Raw genomic sequence first — 19,886 nt, forward strand, 5'->3', positions numbered from 1 at the left:
TCAATGTCAAATTTACTTTATTATCAAATAATAGTTATAAGCCATGACATACATGCTACTCAAAAGTTGAGGTATTTTACCCTGAATTTTTAATTACATGTAAATTAATATCTGTATTTCATTTTGAAGCACTGGATAGAAACATGCTATAGAGTGAACCATTGCCATGCTTCCAATGTACACCAGCTCATATTAAGGGTAACTGATACAAATTTATTAAATTTGTAATACATAAAAGCTGGTCTTTTGCATCAATGATTTAGTGTGGTTTAAGGAAGACCTTCCACTTAGGAGGTTAACTTTGTGAAAATCAATGCCCAAGCAATCCAAGCCAGATGATCAAAAACTCAGTGCATGCATGTCTTCATTTAAAATGGATCTGTTTTATAACCAAGTCATGTAAATGTATGTAATGGCTGACAAAAATGAACACTATCGTTAGAGCCATGTTACATCAGGCAGTTTCCAGGCATGCAGTTTCAGGCAGTCTCCAAGAAGAAAAGCAAATCACGTTTCAACGTTCATCATCTTGTGGTTTGTAAGACAATGTTGAGAAAATGACTCATGTGCTACCAAAGTGGTCCTAGAATGCACTGCAGTTGGTTGCCTCTAAGTTGCCTCATGTGACAAGGCCCTCAGATTTTCCTAGAATTGTCAAGTTTTATAATCAGTGTTGTAGCGTTGTCCAGTGTCTATTTCCGTGGTTTTAGCCCGTATACAAGGTTCTAAACCTTATTGAAGGCAACAATGTCCATAGATTGAACCATATCCTCCAAGGTTTTAAACCTTATTGAAGGCAACAATGTCCATAGATTGAACCATATCCTCAAAGGATGTGATCTTCTCTTCCAGGTCATCTGTACCGACCTGTAAACAAAGAACAAACAAACTAAGCAAGTTGTTCTTAATCAAGTGGATACAAACCTATTGATTGTTCATGTAATGAGATTGTGTCGTGGCCGTGCGGATAAAAATACCGAACTGTTTTTTTCTGATCTGCATATTGCGCCACAGCTCCTTGTAAGAGCACCAAATTCAAACTCTGGTGTTTCTGATCAGTAGAGTGTGGGTTCGAATCCCCCAGCTGTGACACTTGTGTCCTTAAGCAATACACTTAACCATTGCTTCGTCCTTCAGGTAGACTTACAGCTGTTGGTCCCATGGTTGTGTTACGTATACAAAAGAACCCAATGCAATGGCTGTGGCTGCTGAATGCGCCATAGCACCTTGTAAACCCTTATAAGGTGCAGCATAGTTGGGTCTCAGAATCCATAACTTAAAAACCCTATCATTCTGTATAAATGTGTAAACTAAGCGCCTTGAGTGTGCTGTAAGACTTTGATATTGTTATTATTATTACATGGTGCTATGTGAAGGAATAGGTCTCATAAATGTAGCTCCACAAACCTTGCAGGAAATAATACTGAATGCTTTGATACACCCCTAGGGGTGTGGTTAAGCGCGGTATAAGAAACTAGTTCAATTATTATTACGTACCTTGTCATCTTCAACTACGCAGCTGATCTGAAGCTTCTTGATTCCGTATCCAACGGGGATTAGTTTAGCTGTTGGCAGAAAACAAATAATTTACAAGAAATATGAATAGTACAATAGCTTGGACAGTGTTAATAAATAAGAACACAACTGTAGTTAATTTGCTAGTAAGGTTGAATCTAAGATCTCTTTTAATTGATTTCCAGTCATTCCACTTACATGCGTTCCATCGGAGCCCATCCATAGTGATGCCACGAACCAATTTCTCTACTTCGGCCATGTCGGTCTCATCGTCCCATGGTTTCACATCAAGAATTATGGTGGACTTTGCAATAACAACTTTCTCTGGAAAAAAAAAGAAGGAAAATAACATTAAGTAGGCATATTTGCTCTAGCAAATTGCTCTAGCAATGCAAAGGTTATGGGTTCAATTCCCACCAGGGTGATTTGCCTGTGGATTTCAAACTATATTCCCTGACTGTTGTAGCTTTTATCATAATAACTTATTTTTTAGATGTCAAGTCTATTCTCCAGTATGTTTTTTTTATGTACTTGTAAAAATTAAGCTTGGGCAATATCAATTTATTTTATTCACGATATATCGCCGACAATATATCGCGATATTCGATATAATCGCGATTAATGAAATTTGACATCATCAGTCTTACAACTCCAAGTGAAAGTTGTAGAAGAGACAGTCCTAGCATAAGAGAGGTGTTCTAATGACCTATTCTTCTGGTTGTACTCCAAACCTATGGGGTGCAAGATGTCTCAGCTAGCAAATACATCGCGATATTTAATCGATATATCGATATATCGCGATTCGATATTTCGATTAAAACCAAATCCATCCGATATCAAAATCATGTCCAAATTAATATCGCGATATTCCATAATATTGTGATATCGTCCAAGCTTAGTAAAAATTCTTATGTTTAATTGTGGCTGCTGGGCACCTCTAAATAGCAGTGTTTTGCTGAGAGGTCTCCCCAGAGTGAATCAGAAATAAATAAACAAACAAATAAATAACAACCTGAGGAAATGAAGTGGTAAATTGCAGAAAGACCACCAAAACTATTATGACAATTTTAATGCTACCTTTCTAACTAAATTCAAATGATGTTTGGATGTTTTGCTGATATGCTTTGAACGCTTCTTACCAACTCAAGTGCTGAAAGACCACACAAACTGTTCTGACAATATTTATACCAAATTAGTAATTCTGAACAAAAATTCCACTGATATTTGAATGTTTCGCAGAATGTATTTATGTTTCTTACTCTTCTTGGATGCTGCTGCTGCTGCCGCCTTCTTCTGCTCTTGCATTGCCTTCAAGTCGGCTTCATCGTCGTCATCATCACCAAACAGATCAACGTCACTATCATCATCGTCGTCATCATCTGCTGCTGCTGCTGCTGCTGGCTTGGCAGCTACAGCGGGCCCGTACTCAGTCACAGGTTTCTTTACTCCAGGTAAACTAAAAACAAGAAAACAACAAAATTAACACAAATCTTTCTGCATGGCACCCACAGTTATTGCTGTGGAATTGTGTGGTGCCCTGTGCTTTTGCTGTGGTGGCCTTTGCAAAGTTAAAATATAAATTAACATTTTCCTCACATAAAGAAAGTGCCCCTGAGGCCTTTGTTAACCACTATACCAGTGGAAAATTGTTGTGCCCCTCTTTTAGAGCGAAAACTAAAGGCCTGTTTCCGAATGACTCAAATCTTACAAGACTGCAGTGACTCTTAAAATTACTTATACGATTCAAAATTCTTGACTGGGTAGTTCTAATTTGCTTCTCACCTCTTGAATTGGGAGTTGTATGACTTGACCTGGTTGTACCATCTGAGAGCGTTGCAGAGGTCAGCACTGGGGGCGCCAGACATGGCCTGAAATACAACCACATCGGCTTGCGATACAGTGTACCTGAATATTTGTTGAGAAAACATTAATAAATATGTACATTGACAAATAGGCAGGTTTTAATCAATGTGGAGGAAAGAAAATAGCCTTCACACACTGTGACTGAATATACTGAATATGCATTTAAAATTAAACCTCATCCACAGAGTCCCACAGCACAGACACACCACTGAAAAATAAATAATAATTAGTTTTCATTCTATTTCATTATTATAATAAAAAATATAAAAAAATATAATAACTAAGCAAACCCGATTCACTTTTGGCCAGCAATAGCTCCTCCATGGTTATCCCATTCATGGTTATATTTTGTTATGCAACACGTTATAAAATAAAAGACAGACACTAGATAGAGAGTCGGAGACAAACAGTTATATTTAAATTCCATTATGCAGTGTACACATTGTAATGCTAATATATACATGTACATACACACGTGTGTGTGGGCACAGTGCTTTACTTCAGAAAACTTGATAAAAATGAGAATTACAATCCCCTAAAATAACATTTTAAAGGTGAATTTACCCTTCAATAAAACTACGGTCAGCAAGGTAGGCATTCAGGGCACTCAGGCCTGCTGGCTTTTTCAAATCGCCGAATCCCATTTTCAGAAAATGTCAAAAGAGTCACAGAGAATGAAAACTGCCGACTGGTTTTTATGCTGACCAAGATCGAAAAAGGAAGGACCTAAAAATAAAATCGGCCACGCGTAAATCGGTTAGGGCGCCCCCATTCGGTCATTTTCGTCTATGCGATGATTTTGCTTGGTACCCGTGTTTCACATGATTTGATGTAAGTTTACCAGCTAGATTGAACACCGGTTTTTATCGAAGCGAAGTTATGTATTCAGCGTGAAAGCATCCCATTTTTTGTCGTCTAGGTAAGCATTTTATGCATGATTGTGTAATATTTTGATGAGTGAAATATATTCTTAAAAGAAGGAAGAATAATACTTTGTAATTACGCTTCACGTTTAGTTTGTAAGAAGGGATTCTCTACTACTTTCTGTAAAAAACAAAAATCAAAAAGTTATTCAAAAATAAGTACAAACTCGTCCTAAATTTTATTGAGCCTTGATGATTCGACCTTCAATGAGTCGAGTTGTTCAAAACAAATGAAGGACACCAACCATGCCAACACGACCAACTTTCATTTGCAAAGTAAAGAAACTTTGTTCTCGAGATTAGCAGGCCTAAATAATAATATAACATTAACATTAATCAAAGATTTCGAGGGAAATGGGAAAGTTCACACTCACTAACAGTACACTGCATCAAGTACGATAGCTACAGAGCATGTAGTCCAGAGTTCAAACAATTTTAATATAATAACAACAGTGTTAACACACTTACTGCACAGGGCAGATTGATTTCAATTATTATGGCACATATTTAAACATGAGCAGGCCTTTTTCACTTTTGAGCTTGATTTGATCAAAATTAGGAATAGGCCTTTTTTGCAGAATACCCAGCAACTCAAGACCTTAGATGCAGAATTAATTTGAGGAGTGACTTAGTTAAACAAATGTCTTAACCCTATTATTTTGTGTTGGTTAGCTTACTCAAACTAAAGGTTGACTTATCATCAATATTTTTTGTTCAGTTTTGCACAGACCTCAGTAGTCGCCATGTTAAGGGCACCGCTGTCGCGTGCTTTGCTGGTAACAAGGCAGCTGGCTCCCAGTCTCACTGGTAACCGGCTGAATTCAACGGCAGCACCAGAGAAAGTGGAGGTATTTGTCGATGATAAGAGTGTGCTAGTCGATCCAGGTACAACAGTTCTACAGGTAAGTAGCAAGAACATTGTAGATTCCATTGGAAGTGTTGTGGCTGGGCGGTTAAGAGCATCGAATTCAAACTCTGGTGTTTCTGATCAGCAGAGTGTGGGTTCGAATCCCCAGCCATGACACTTGTGACCTTAAGCAAGACACTTAACCATTGCTTTGTCCTTCGGATGGGACGTAAGGCCGTTGGTCCCATGTGTTGTGTAAACGCATGTAAAAGAACCCAGTGCACTTATCGAAAAGAGAAAGGGTTTGCCCCCAGTTTTCCTGGCTGGATTGGCAGCATATTGCGCCACAGAACCTTGTACACCATTACATGGTGCTTAGGATTAGGTCTTATATTTCAAACTTCGTCCCACTCCTTGCAGTAATGGGCACTTTGTATCCATTGGCAAAAGGCGCGTTATAAATACGGTTATTATTATTATTATTATTATAATAAACATTCAAGATAACAGGGCCACAGGCCCGAGGCCAGTGATTTCCATGGCAGCCTGCCACTGGCAGGCCAGTAAACTCAAGACAGGACAAGTCCAGGGCAAAAGAATGATTTGCAAAAGTTTTATTTGAGTCTCACAAATATCTTTCACTCCTGCTGAGTATCACCAATAAAACAGTAGATAGAAGAGATGAATCTTCTCTTATTGAATAGTCGTATAACACGGTTCAGAGAAGAAAACTGTATTTTCATTTGGATTCTAGTCTCTTCTCATTTTGGTTCTGGTCTTCTTATTAAGATCCCAGTCCAGAAAAGATATTAGGCAACAAGTCCTACGGTCTTAAGGATTTTCCACTCAAAACTCTAACCCTGGATTCTATGATGGATTAATCAATCTATAAATAGAATGACTCTTTTCCTTGGTCTTTAATTAGCAGTTTGTACTCTGTGGCATGGTTGGCTTGTGTGTAAAAGTGCTAGCCGCTCACCAAGGAGACCCGGTTCCCGGCCAGGGCCATATGTGAGTTGAGTCATGCGTTGGTTCTCTGCTGTGCCATGAGGGTTTTCCAGACTATCCAGTTTTCCCTCCCTCGGGAAAAATCAAACACTTTCGATCTTGGATGTACTCCGTGGTCATAATGGGTTGATGTGGCTGGCAGCCACAGGCGCCCTTGCATGCCTGCTTCTCGAACACGTTGTAGCCGATTCAGCTCTTAGCTGCGAGTAAGGATGATTAGCCCCCCAAATTATTAATTAAAATTATTATTATACTCTGAATATTTATCTTGATGATACGTATTTCTTTGTACTTACAGGCATGTGCAATGGTTGGTGTTGAGATCCCAAGGTTCTGTTATCATGACAGACTCTCCGTGGCTGGCAATTGTCGTATGTGTCTCGTTGAAGTGGAAAAGTCTCTAAAGGTAAGAAGCCAAAAGAAGATATCTATATTCACAACAAACAACAAAACATATGTAAAATAGGGTTTACTGTCATATAGGGTGTCATGTAGAGTGTCTTCGCAGAGCAGTTTAGGCTTAGAGCATCGAATTCAAGTTTTGGTGGTTTAGAAATCAGGGTGTGGGTTGGAATCTCGATCATGACACTTGTGTCCTTGAGCAAGATGCTTCACTATAATTGCTTCTCTTCACCCAGGGGTATAAATGGGTACCTGCGAGGGTAGAGGTTGATATTGTGTTTGAAGAAGCCTTCTGAGTGCACGGCAGCTCAGGGCTTTATACTTCCCAGGGAGCTGAGAGATATTATATGAATATTATTGGCTCAAAGACCATCAATTTTACCAAACTCTGCCTAACTTAGTATAATCTTAGGACTTAGGATGGGTTCAGTTCTGTATTCAAATACGTAGGACGCTTTGAACCAATCCTAAGTTAGGACGGGTTACTCATCCTAACTTGAGTTAGGATTAATCCTAGCGTTTCGTGAAATCAGCTGCAGGGCACTAATGTAAAGCGCATTGATATGTTATTGTAACTTACTATTAATATTATTATTATTATTATTAAATGATTCTTATTTGATTTATTGAACAGCCTGTAGCTGCTTGTGCTATGCCAGTAATGAAAGGATGGAGAATTAAAACCAACTCAGAAATGACAAGAAAAGCCAGGTATGTTTACTTATATCAATATTTAGTAGAGTTCTTTAGAAAAGTATTTACTTTCATTTCCAAATAAAAAAAAGGAAGTTTGAAGTTTTATTTACTTGAATTTCATGTATGAATCCAAGCAGTTATCCCAAGAAATTTGAAAAATGTTGTTCCAATTGGTGTCTATACAGCCCTTGAACTTCCCTCTTGAAGGGGCACAGCAAATCTTCCTCTGGTAAGGGGCACTTCTATGAGGACAGTTTAAGTTTGTATTGGAACTTTGCAACGGGCACCACAGCAAAAGCACAGGGCACCAAGGCAATAGCTGTGGGTGCCATTGCCATTTTGAGGCCTGTTTTTGGTAGGAAGTTTTCTCTTACGCCTTTGTTGAGTTTTCTGTGTGTCATTTCATTGTGGTTTATTATTCGATTTCATTTCAGAGAGGGCGTGATGGAATTCCTGTTAATGAATCATCCTTTGGACTGTCCCATTTGTGACCAGGGGGGAGAATGTGACTTGCAGGTAAACGAGAATTCAAAGCTAGCTTGTATTTTATTTTGCATTTTAACATTATCCAATTTATTAGATGAAAGATTTCTCTTCTGTTTGATTATCGATGTGATTAACAAGTTTACAAGAGATGTCCTTATAATCGTTGCAATCCCCGCTGCCAAAACATAGGATTCCAACTGCCACTAGCTATCAGGCAATGTGGTAGTCTAGTTGGTAAGACACTGCTCTAGAATTGCAAGGGTCGTGGCTTCGAATCCCACCCGAGTGACATGCCTGTGATATTTTTTCACAGGACTCGAGTATACAAGTACTGAGTATACAGTGCTAACACACATTGGTGTATGGGTAAAAAGCAAAATTAATATAAATTTGTCCTTGTTTTTACTTTTTTCTTTGTTTTGTTTTCTTTGTTTTCTTGGCACATTTCTACTTACCCTTACCCTGCCAAAACCCATTTGCTAAAATGAAGGATTCGGAAGGACTGAGGGCATAACGCCCAAATACCGATTGCATTAAATGTATCATTGTGTCAGCCATTCCAATCTTAAGTCCAAATAATTTAGTGTGACATAAGACAGGAGGATATGAGAGGGTTGAGGTCACATATGCAAAGATGCTACTAAGAGCTAGTGACTTATGAATACTTAACATTTCCTTACTTGACCTTTGACCTTACAGGATCAGTCGATGGCGTTTGGTAGTGATCGTAGTCGTTTTACCGATAATCAATTCACCGGTAAGAGATCTGTTGAGGATAAGAATGTTGGACCTCTCGTTAAGACCATCATGACGAGGTGCATCCACTGTACACGCTGCATCAGGCAAGTATTAGTTCTAGATTTATTTTATTTCTAACTTTACGTAACTCTCAAGGCAAAGTATACCTTTGGTTTTTGTATTCATTAAAACTAATGTGTGACAATTTCATTTCAATAGGTGTTAGTTTTTTTTTAGTTTTTTTTTTGAGATATCGCCGAAAATTCAGAGCGGTTATGTCCACGCAGGAAGAATAATCCCTACTAGGAATACACAAGCTGAGAAACAGCTTCTTATTTTGGGCATAAGAACTGTTATCTTTACACACAACCACATAACTTCTCAACATTCTCTATACTATGAAAAGCTGCATTAGGATTCTAACTAAAGATTTGTATTGCCATCTATTTTGAAGAGTGATTGCCTTCCCTTGAATATTAGTGTATGCAATATTTGTTTCTTATCCAGGTTTGCAAGTGAAGTTGCAGGTGTTGATGATCTTGGTACAACAGGTAGAGGTGGTGACATGCAGGTAAGAATGACTACTACACTCAGACAAGAATCATTACAATCAAATATTTTTAGAAAAATGGCACCCTTTCTATGAGAGCTCATACAGGGCCCATTTCATAGAGCTGCTTAAACAAAAAATATTGCTTAACCACTTTCTGCTTAGCAGAAATGGGCAGAATACCAGTCACAAATTGTAGATGTGACATGGCATTTTGGCTTGTAACCGTATTTTGGTAAGCATACCTAATTAATGCTTAGCTGCTTTTTGTGCTTAAGCAGCTCTATGAAATTGGACCCAGAATTGACTCGGTCCAGCAGGGCCTGTTTTCAAAAAACCTAACCTATTAGAAAAAAAACTTGCTAAGCACAAACAACTTAAGCAAAAATAGCTTACCCTCAAGCACACTATACAATTACCATTGCTGTGACTGGTACCTCGGTTATTTCTGGCTTGACCAAGATTTGGCTAAGCAGAATTTTGTGCTTAACAGCTTTATGAAGTTGTACCCAGATCAGTTTATTTCTCCTTGTTGTCAATTCCTTTTAATCATTTATTGTTCTGACCTGCAATATTCATAGTGAATCATACTTGTATTGTTTCATCACTGTCTACAGCTCTACACTGTGAGTAAATTGTTGTGAACTATATATTATTTATTTTGTACCTTAGGTTGGCACATACATAGAGAAGATGTTTATGTCCGAACTGTCTGGAAATATTATTGGTAAGTGACCTTTTAACCCAACCTTTGTGAGGATAATCTCTCGTCTTTATAACCATGACAGTCAGATTGGCTCAGCGGTTTCTGTCCCTGCTGTCCCAGACCAAAGCCATGCATGTGGATTGGGCTTTTCAGTCCCTACCTGACTGCGTAGATTTTCCCTACTGACCCAATTCACCTGACGACATCATCAGAAAATCTTGGAACCGCCATACTGGTGGGCAATGCAGACTGTGCGTTAATCAGTGGAGTGCACATTTTTAGGCGCTGCAGCGTTTATACCTAAACCTATTGACCACCAAAATGGTGAGCGTGGCATAGTCGCCGTGTGTGACGTGCGTGCAAGGGGTCAATAGAGGTTTTCCTCCTACGTCTAGAACTGAAATGTCTCCATTGTCTTCTCTACAAACAACAGTTTGATTAAGATGCTCTGCCAAATATATATTTCAGATTCAGAGATTCAGATGACTACATTAGCCCGTCCCATTAAATAATTGTAATAATTAGATTCTCGCATTCATTCAGACACTATTTGTTGATATTCACCCGAGCACAAGGCAGACACACAAGCTCTTTATATAACGCTATGCGTCTCGTCACCTAGTGGAGATGTGTAATGTGCAATTTGCATATTTCATGGGAAAGGACCATTATTGAAAGCCTTGGGATAAAAACCTGCATTAAATTATTTCTGAATATGACAAGTTAATTTCATTTATGTTTAATCTATAGATTTGTGCCCTGTTGGAGCTTTGACGTCTAAGCCTTACGCCTTCACAGCGAGACCTTGGGAAACAAGGAAGACTGAATCTATTGACGTCTTAGATGCTGTAGGGAGTAATATTGTTGTTAGTACACGCAGTGGAGAAGTCATGAGAATCCTACCTAGGCTCAATGAGGTTAGTTAACCCCCTCCCCTCCATACATAACACACTATTTTCTTAAAGAAGAATCCCCAACCTAAACTCTTTCAGCGCCTGCATTTTGACCCAGCTTTTTTAGTTTTAAGTTTATAAGTCTTTCTCAAAAAAAAAATGCTTCTTGCTGCTTTTTATTGGATTGGTGAATTCCAAAGTCCGTAGTATTTCTTTTTTACCCATACACCGATGTGTGTTAGCACTGTATACTCAGTACTTTCCTGAGTCCTGTGAAAAAATATCACAGGCATGTTACTCGAGTGGGATTCGAACCCACGACCCTTGCAATTCTAGAGCAGTGTCTTACCAACTAGACTACCGAGGCTGCCCGGTAGCTAGAGGCAGTTCGAATCCTATGTTTTGGCAGCGGGTATTGCAGAAATTATATGTATACTATGGGTCGTAAATGAACGATTTAGGACACTTTTTGAAGACATAAAAAATATGGTACATGATTATTGCCCTTTCGGACCACAATGAGGAGAGCTGTCCTGCTTATATTGAATGTCGGTAGCTGCTTTTACTATTAAACGATGGTTTGAGATTACCATGTTTCTGTAACATGACTTATATTTGCTTTATTTGTGACAGTCCATCAATGAAGAATGGATATCAGATAAGACTCGGTTTGCTTTATTTGTGACAGTCCATCAATGAAGAATGGATATCAGATAAGACTCGGTTTGCTTTATTTGTGACAGTCCATCAATGAAGAATGGATATCAGATAAGACTCGGTTTGCTTTATTTGTGACAGTCCATCAATGAAGAATGGATATCAGATAAGACTCGGTTTGCTTACGATGGACTGAAACGTCAGAGATTGACTGTACCGATGGTGAAGAATGATGAAGGGAACCTAACACCAACCAACTGGGAGGATGCTCTAACCAGAGTAGCTGATAAGGTTAGATTCAGTTGTACCTCATGAAGAGACGGTCACGCTTAAAGGAACACGTTGCTTTGGATCAGATGAGTTGGTCTATAAAAGGCGTTTGAAACCGTTTGTTATGAAATGCATTTGGTTAGAAAGAGGTTTTAAAAGTAGAATACAATGATCCACACCAATATTCCTTGAAACTGCATGGTTTTCCTTTTACTTCGTCGACAAACACAGTCGACCATTTATGGGAGTAAAGTTTTTGACTCACATCAATGGCCGACTGTTCGCAAAGTAAAACTTGGTGCATAAAAAAACAAACCTGTGAAAATTTTAGCTCGATTGGTCATCGAAGTTGCGAGATAGCTATGAAAGAAAAAGACACCCTTGTCACTCGAAGTTGTGTGCTTTCAGATGCGTGATTTCAAGACCTCAAGTTCTAAATCTGAGGTCTCGAAATCAAGTTCGTGGAAAATTACTTCTTTCTCAAAAACTACATTACTTCAGAGGGAGCCGTTTCTCACAAAGTTTTTTACTATCAACCTCTCCCTATTACTCGTTAACAAGTAAGGTTTTTTTGAGTAATTACCAATAGTGTCCACTGCCTTTAATGTCAATTGATTGTAATATTTTCTCTACAGTTAAATAGCACTGATGGGTCAGACATAGCAGCCATAGCAGGTGGGTTGGTGGATGCTGAAGCACTCGTTGCTTTGAAGGATCTGCTCAATCGACTTGGATCTGAATCATTGTGTACGGAAGAAATCTTCCCTATGGATGCTGCTGGGTAAGTCTCAATTATAGGGAGACCGCCGTTGTAGGACTAGATAGACTCAGTTGCTAGATTTTCCTCTGGTAAAGGGAACTTCTATGAGGAAATAAAGCACAGGGCATAACGGCAATTGCTGTGGAATAATCTGAGGCCTTGCAATGCATCTTGGAAAATCGAGAACAGTGACAAAATAAATCAAGCTGTTACTAGGTTTTATAGTTGTGTACACCATTGCTTCAAAATCAGCGCACAATGATGGTTGCCGGTGTTGCATAGAGTCAGATTTCACCCAGAGGTGCTGCATTGGCCCAATTTTATAAGTAGCCAAGTTCTACAGAACTAGGTTACCAGCCAAACTACCATGCCACATGTACAGTTTGTGATTGGTATCGTGCTCATTTTGCTTAGCAGAATATTTTAAGCACATATTTCTGCTTAAGCACCTCTATGAAATTTGCCCTGATAAAAAAAAATAGTATTAATTTGTAATCACTGAAGTAAAGTTTCAATATTTTTATTTATTTGCAGAACTGACTTGCGATCTAACTATCTCTTGAATACAAGTATTGCTGGCATTGAGGAAGCTGATATAGTCCTTTTGATTGGAACCAATCCACGATTTGAAGCTCCGTTGTTTAATACCAGACTGCGTAAAAGCTGGATTCATAATGACCTTCAGGTCGCGATGGTTGGGAACAAGGTGGATCTGACGTACGAGTATGAGGTTAGTTTATTTGAATATCGTTTTTTGTATCTACTAAGAGCACTGGACTCAACACTCTGGGCCCAATTTCCAAGAGTTGCTTTAACTAGAAAATATTGCTGAATGATTATCTGCTAAGCAGAAACGAGCAGGGTACCAGTCACAAATTGTACATTTGACACGGTAGTTCGGCTGGTAACCTTGGGGTAAGCATAATTTTGTTGTGCTTAGCTACTTTTTGTGCTTAAGCAGCTCTGGTGTTTTTGTTCAGCAGAGTGTGTTCGAGTCCCGGTCGTGATACTTGTGTCCTTGAGCAAGACACTTATATTAAACATTTTTGCTGTGTCTTTCTGATGGGATGTAAAGCCGGAGGCCCTGTGTGTTGTGTAATGCATGTAAAAGAACCCAGTGCACTTACCAAAAAGAGAAGGGGGTTCACCCCGGTGTTCCTGGCTGTGGCTGCTGAATGTGCTGTAGCACCTTGTAAACCATTGCTTGGTACTATGTAAAGGAATAGGTCTCATACGTCAAAAACATAGCTCCACAATACCTTGTAGGAAAATACTGAGTGTTGAAGTGCCTCGAGCTTCACTGAGTGACGGATATGCCCGCTATATAAAAAGCCACTATTATTACTTATATGCAAATGTCTGAGCCTCCACTTCTCATTTTTGTAACACTACTAACATTATTGTAACAAAACCATCCTCACTGCAGCCAACCCATCCAACACTGAAACCCAGTCCACCCAACATAACCTCACACACACAGCAGAGTCCAGCATTCTCCAGAAGATGGTCAGAGCACAATGATCGAAACATTGAGCAGTAAAAACCGGCTCTTCTCAGAGCCACCACTAATCACAAAAAAGATTTCCTACATGGTGTCACCGCAAACCTTACTTACTTATTTCTTTCTTCCACAGCATCTTGGAGATAATGCTAGCGTTCTCCAAGACATCATCGATGGTAAACACCCATTTAGTAAGACACTTAGTGAAGCGAAACGTCCCATGATTGTTGTTGGTAGTGGTGCTCTACAGCGTGACGATGGTTCAACAATACATGGATTGGTTGCATCCCTCGCACAGAAGACGAGAGTTGCTAGTCAGGCAGAGGATGGATGGAAGATTCTTAATGTCCTTCACAGGGTGAGTAGACTTGAAACTAGACATGTAGCATGACTCATGTTACTTGGAAATTTGAGATAAGACAAGTCTTAACTCTTTGTGAAATCCAACCCTGTGGTGTTAAAAATGAAATAAAAGCTTTGTGACTAAGATTCTGGTTATTTATTCCGGTTGTCTAGGTTGCTAGCCAGGTTGCAGCTCTAGACATTGGATACAAGGCTGGAGTAGACTGCATCCGGGAGAACCCACCAAAGGTTTTATTCCTTCTAGGAGCGGATGGAGGAACCGTGAGCCGAGCTGACCTCCCTCAAGATTGCTTCGTTGTCTATCAAGGTTAGATACAAGACTATTTATATCATGGAACAGGGTTGCCCCCTTCACAGTCCGTAAGGATGTAGGCATAATAACAAGAAACAAAAGAACAACCATTAAGCAATGAAAGTAGCATAACATAATAAGAAAAATAAACTTAACAAAATGCATCTCTATGTAGATAAGTTTTTGAGCTGCTCTTGAATATGTTGAGTGAGTTTGAAAGTTGCACAGTTTCTGGTAGGGAGTTCCAAAGCCTCGGTGCTGCGCTCTGAAAACTTCTCTCCCCCAATCGATGATTTGTCGTTTTTTTCCTGGAGGAGTTTGTGTTGTGTAGATCACAAGCCATGATGTCATGGGGTGTGTATCTGCACAAGATCACTTAAATATGCTGGGACATCACCTTGTAAGATCTTGAAAATAATGAGGCACAGTTTATATTTAAACCCTTTGTTGGATGGGGAGCCAGTGCAAGCCGGCTAGCACTGGTGTGATGTGTTCCGTTTTTTTGGTGTAAGTGATCATCCTTGCTGCAATATTCTGTAATCGTTGAAGGCGAGAGAGTTGCGTATTGTTAATTCCGAATAAGAGCGAGTTGCATGCATCTATCTTGGATGTGTTGAGAGCATGGACAATGGCATGGGTATCATCCACTAGGAACCTGGCTGGTAGAGCAGAATCACTACCTTCCAAACTTTTTTTAAGATGCTGTCAGATTTTTTGCCCCAAACATTAAAAAAAAAATATTTTTGGGGTGAATGGTATTTCAAAGAGTATCACCCGCTTAAACGAAAAAAAGTTAAATTTGTACTTTTAATGGTCAGGAACCATGACAAAATTTTAAAACGTTTCATATAAAACACATAAGAATTGGTCACGTGATATATTGTCGGGATCCCGACAAAAACTAATTTTGAGCACTTTATTTCACTGCTACTAATAATTGGTGGACTTTTTCGAGCAATGGCTCAAATGAAAGCTAGTAACCTAGTAACTTTCTCGACCCCCATCAAAATACATATTGAATTTTAAATCAAAATTTGTGGGTCAAATCGGCCAAAAATCTGACATTGCAACTTTAAACTTAAACAGTAGAAAGCAAACTCTGCGGTGAAAAACCTTCCACAAAGTGTGGATAACTATGCAGGGTTTTAACTGGATTTAATTTGTCATGTTCTACACTGATTGACAGATGGACCAACCAACCAATCCGGTTTATAATTTCTGGTTGTTCTGGTTGTTGTGTTTGTTATTAGGTCACCATGGTGATGAGGGCGCTCTTATTGCTGATGTAGTATTGTCTGGAGCAGCGTATACTGAGAAGACGGCTACATATGTCAACACTGAGGGCAGAGCACAACAAACAAGGTAAAATAATTACAACTTGCTGTAGTGCCTTCTTCTGAGAAATGGATTTCATTTAAAAATATAACTTACAGTACACTATGGGCTTTAGTTAAGTCCTGGTTCATACTTCCCCGATTGCGCATGCCATACGAATTTTGGCGTCACAAATTCGCAACGTAAAATTTGCGTTGATTGACTTTTGAGACGTTCACTGCGAAAACAACTCTGTGACGTCAAAATTTCGCTTCGCTTTCCCAGGAAGTATTAACATGGGTTTAGGCTCGAAGCTCGGCTTGGTTTTTGTCAATGTAATTGTAATGCTGATTTATAGGCAAAATCATCAAACAAGATTCAATCAAAAGGAAAAACTGCCAAAATTGTTGGGGAATTTTTTATCAAGAAGTTGGTACCCATTCACATTTAGCAAGGTGCAGTGGGTACCAACCGCATCTCTGGCCGCAGCATGCTCAAATGGACACCATGGAAATTTGAATTTCCAATTGCCTATTTGCGAGTGTTGGAGATTCAATTTTGTAGACATTGTTTTAATGATTCTATTCATTTGGGGCATTTCAGATAAAATAAGATCACAGGATGCTAATTAACATTACCATCTTAATAACAAGGAGGCTTCCGGATAGATTTCGTTCATGATCATTACCACAGTATGACCCGACCTTTAACAATATTTGTTTGATTCTTTCCAGACTTGCTGTATCCCCACCAGGCTATGCAAGAGAAGACTGGAAGATTATTAGAGCTTTATCAGAGGTAGGTTTAAGTATCGCTTCCATATTATATGAGAAAGAGCCAGAAACTCCGCAAACTCCTGGGGGATATAAACACCAAGCTGGCAATAGGTTTCATGTTTAGTGTCAATGATTTGGAATTGCACAAATCAAGAAATCGTGACTTAGTTACTAGATTGACATTGTGAAATCAGTGGTTAGATTTGTAGGATTTGAACCCACAACTTTGTGATTGCCAAATAATGAAATTGTGATACAGTTGCTAGACAACAATACTTATTCTGGTCATTTTAAAATCTGTGGTTAGCTAGGTTGGATTCAAACCCACAACCTTGTGAGCCTGAAGAGATGAACTGTCAGTTATCAATGCTCAGATCGAAACCTGAATCAACTTGTAGCTAACGCTCAATCCTCTCTCTCTGATGTAATAGGTTGCAGGCCAGTCACTACCCTATGATGAACTACAGGAAATAAGAAATAGACTTACACAAGTCTCTCCTAATCTCACAAGATATGGAGATGTTGAAGAAGCTAACTTCTTTGCTCAGGCAGAGACAATGGCTAAGGTAAGTTGCTTACCATTTTACTTCTTACTCTCACCCCTGGATGATGCAGTAATGGCTACGGCTGTTTCTATGGGTGTTGCTTAGGACGTCCTATACTTAACGCATGATGATGCAGTGATCAAGCCAAAGTCATAGCCCCAATTCTTCAATCCAATTCATTTTTTAATAAATTTAACATCTATTAAATCCTTTCAGTACCCGCCGCTCTAGAATTGCAATGGTTATTGTTTTGAATCCCACCCGACTAATATATGCCTGTGATTTTGATTTCACGGAACTCTGGAAAGTACTGAGCATACAGTGCTATTTTTTTAATTTATTTCTATGCAAGTCGCCCAAAACAAGGCTAAAGCCACTCTAGGTTAAGGGCTACAAGGAAGAAAACATAGACATGCAGAAACTCAGTGGAGCTGAAGGTAGGACACATCAGTTTCACACATCAGTGGAAGGATAAAACCAAAATTAATATCACTATATGTTGTTTCCCCAGGTTGCCCAAGCCAAGCTGTCCAGTAACCCCCTGGAGGCGAAACAAGTCAACTTGAAAGACTTCTATATGACAGACCCTATCAGCCGAGCTTCTCTTACTATGGCTAAGTGTGTACAAGCAGTTAATGAAGCTCAAGCCAAGAAGTGAAAACCAAGGCAAGTAATTAAGCACTAAAGAAGTTGACAGGAATAACAAGTTTCCTGTATGAGTGTTATATATGATATGAAGTAAAAAGGTTTTAATCGATGGCCATAATATAAGGGCCCAATTTATAGAGCTGCTTAAGCAAAAATATTTGCTTAAGCAAAAAAATCCTTGCTTCGTTAAACCAGATTACCTGCAAAGACTTCACTCAATGTGTATGCTAAGTAAACAACAGCGAAATACCAGTCACAAGCAATGCATATGGCATGACATTTGGCCAGTAATATGTGTCAAATAACCGAGCTGTTTTTGTGCTTAAGCACATTTTTTGCATGAGCATCTCTATGAAATTGGCCCCTGGTCCCAATTTCATGGCTCCGCTTACAGTAAGCACATAATCGCTGCTTGCTGAAGCAGGGAATTTGCAATTATCGATTATGTCAAGTGTATTTTACGGTTTAGCAGGGAATTTATTGCCTGTGCGCAAGGATAATTACTAGGCATTCTTCGCTTACACAGGTAGCGCAGGAGTTTGCCGCTTGCGCAGTTAGTGGAGAACGGTGAATGCAAGCGCAGAAATCGGCAGTAAGCAGAGCCATGAAATTGGGCCCTATTCATACCAGCAACATTGAAGTGACAAAATATACGCGAGCATACTCCATAAATCTAGGCATTCTTCGCATACACAGCTAGCACAGAAGTTTGGCGCTTGCACAGTTAGTGGAGAACGGTGATTACAAGCGCAGAAATCGGCAGTAAGCAGAGCCATGAAATTGGGCCCTGTTCAAACAAGCAACATTAAAGTGACAAGTTATAATTTCATGTCGGTGGTTGGATAATTCCAAGACTGTTTTGAAACTTGGTTTCCAGTTTTAAGTAGTCAAATGAGGAGAAATGTTTAAACAATGACAAGGAAGTCTGTCCAAACAAACAATGATAAATTTGCAAGTTACAGTTTCAAAATAGTGGTTGGATTTTGATAATTCCGAGACTGATTTGAAACTGTGTTTCGGGTGTTTGCAGAGTAATGTAAAAAAACCATGATGGAACTATATGAAGACTTCAATGTCAGTGTTGTATGACGCACAATACTCAACTTTAAAGATCAACTTGTACATAAATAATGACAATGTACTTTTGTGATAGAAAGCTAATTGAGTGTGTAATGAATACATATAATTGGGTAAAACTTTAATTAATACAAATGGTTTAAATTGGGGACAAACCTCATTTACAAATATCCACAAAAAATAGTCAAATTTGTTTGAGTGACTTTGTTCAAGTTGATCTTTAAAAACAATAATTTTGGCATGTGGAGTTCAATGCCTGCATTTCCTATATTATAAGTCACCGCGTTTCATGATCATATTTTATTCTCTAACTGATTTAAAGATCAGGTCAATTACATTGAATTAAAATACCAAGACGTGTGATTTTGATCCATATTTATTGGTTCCAGCTTCCAGTTAAGTAAAAACACTTTTAATGAAATTCATAGCATTACATTCAGTAGTTGCTGTGCAAAGATTACAAATGCTATTAATAATAATGTGGTCCATCAAGAATATCCTATTTTGAAGTTTCTTCACCAAATTTTATTTTATTTCCAAGTGTAATTTCTAGAACAAACGGTTTGAAAAACAAGCGACCGGTAGCAATAAGAATGAAAAAAACTTGTACAAATATCTTCGTCACAATAAAAGTAGCAATGTTTGAAGTAAAGAACTAAGTTTAATTAAGTTGGACCGCTTGGCATGTCAACTGTACATACACATTGTGATTGTTTTCCAATAAATATTTGTTGGATTGAAAACGAAAAAGTCTAATCTGTGTTTTCAGTTTGTCCATAATTCCTTTATGGTTTTACTTCATAAGGCATACAAGTCTACTGTTGAAACTTGCTTTTGATTTTTACCATTATTTTGATTCCCAACTAATTTATTGATTTTTTCCAATTTTGTTGCAGTTGAACTGACTTTCAAAGTTGATGATTTTCTCAACTATTTCTTCATTCACTTTAATAGACTTTTATGATTCTTTATAGTTTATGTTTCCATTTTTTTAATTTTTTTATCCGGATCAGTTCTTGCAGGGTTGAATTGACTTTCAAAAATGTTGATTCCAAT

The 19,886-nt window shown here is 38.6% G+C and overlaps 2 protein-coding genes across 2 annotated transcripts; one reads left to right on the forward strand and one right to left on the reverse strand.

Moving 5' to 3' along the window:
- Positions 1–4,116, reverse strand: LOC117300014 (elongation factor 1-beta-like). The gene is made up of 6 exons (XM_033783666.1): positions 3,943–4,116; positions 3,298–3,420; positions 2,775–2,971; positions 1,714–1,839; positions 1,498–1,565; positions 1–867 (listed from the first exon to the last, which is right to left on the reverse strand). The coding sequence occupies exons 1-6, from the start codon at positions 4,020–4,022 to the stop codon at positions 781–783; spliced, it is 681 nt and encodes a 226-aa protein (XP_033639557.1). The 5' UTR covers positions 4,023–4,116; the 3' UTR covers positions 1–780.
- Positions 4,117–4,232: 116 nt separating this feature from the next.
- Positions 4,233–19,580, forward strand: LOC117299977 (NADH-ubiquinone oxidoreductase 75 kDa subunit, mitochondrial-like). The gene is made up of 18 exons (XM_033783613.1): positions 4,233–4,297; positions 5,020–5,203; positions 6,455–6,562; positions 7,193–7,269; positions 7,689–7,770; positions 8,440–8,582; positions 8,986–9,049; positions 9,701–9,755; positions 10,485–10,651; positions 11,426–11,575; positions 12,190–12,335; positions 12,849–13,044; positions 13,949–14,173; positions 14,332–14,485; positions 15,721–15,832; positions 16,519–16,582; positions 16,992–17,126; positions 17,617–19,580. The coding sequence occupies exons 2-18, from the start codon at positions 5,045–5,047 to the stop codon at positions 17,761–17,763; spliced, it is 2,184 nt and encodes a 727-aa protein (XP_033639504.1). The 5' UTR covers positions 4,233–4,297; positions 5,020–5,044; the 3' UTR covers positions 17,764–19,580.
- Positions 19,581–19,886: the final 306 nt, after the last annotated feature.

The sequence above is a fragment of the Asterias rubens genome, chromosome 15, assembly GCF_902459465.1.
Source record: "Asterias rubens chromosome 15, eAstRub1.3, whole genome shotgun sequence".
Classification (NCBI taxonomy): domain Eukaryota; kingdom Metazoa; phylum Echinodermata; class Asteroidea; order Forcipulatida; family Asteriidae; genus Asterias; species Asterias rubens.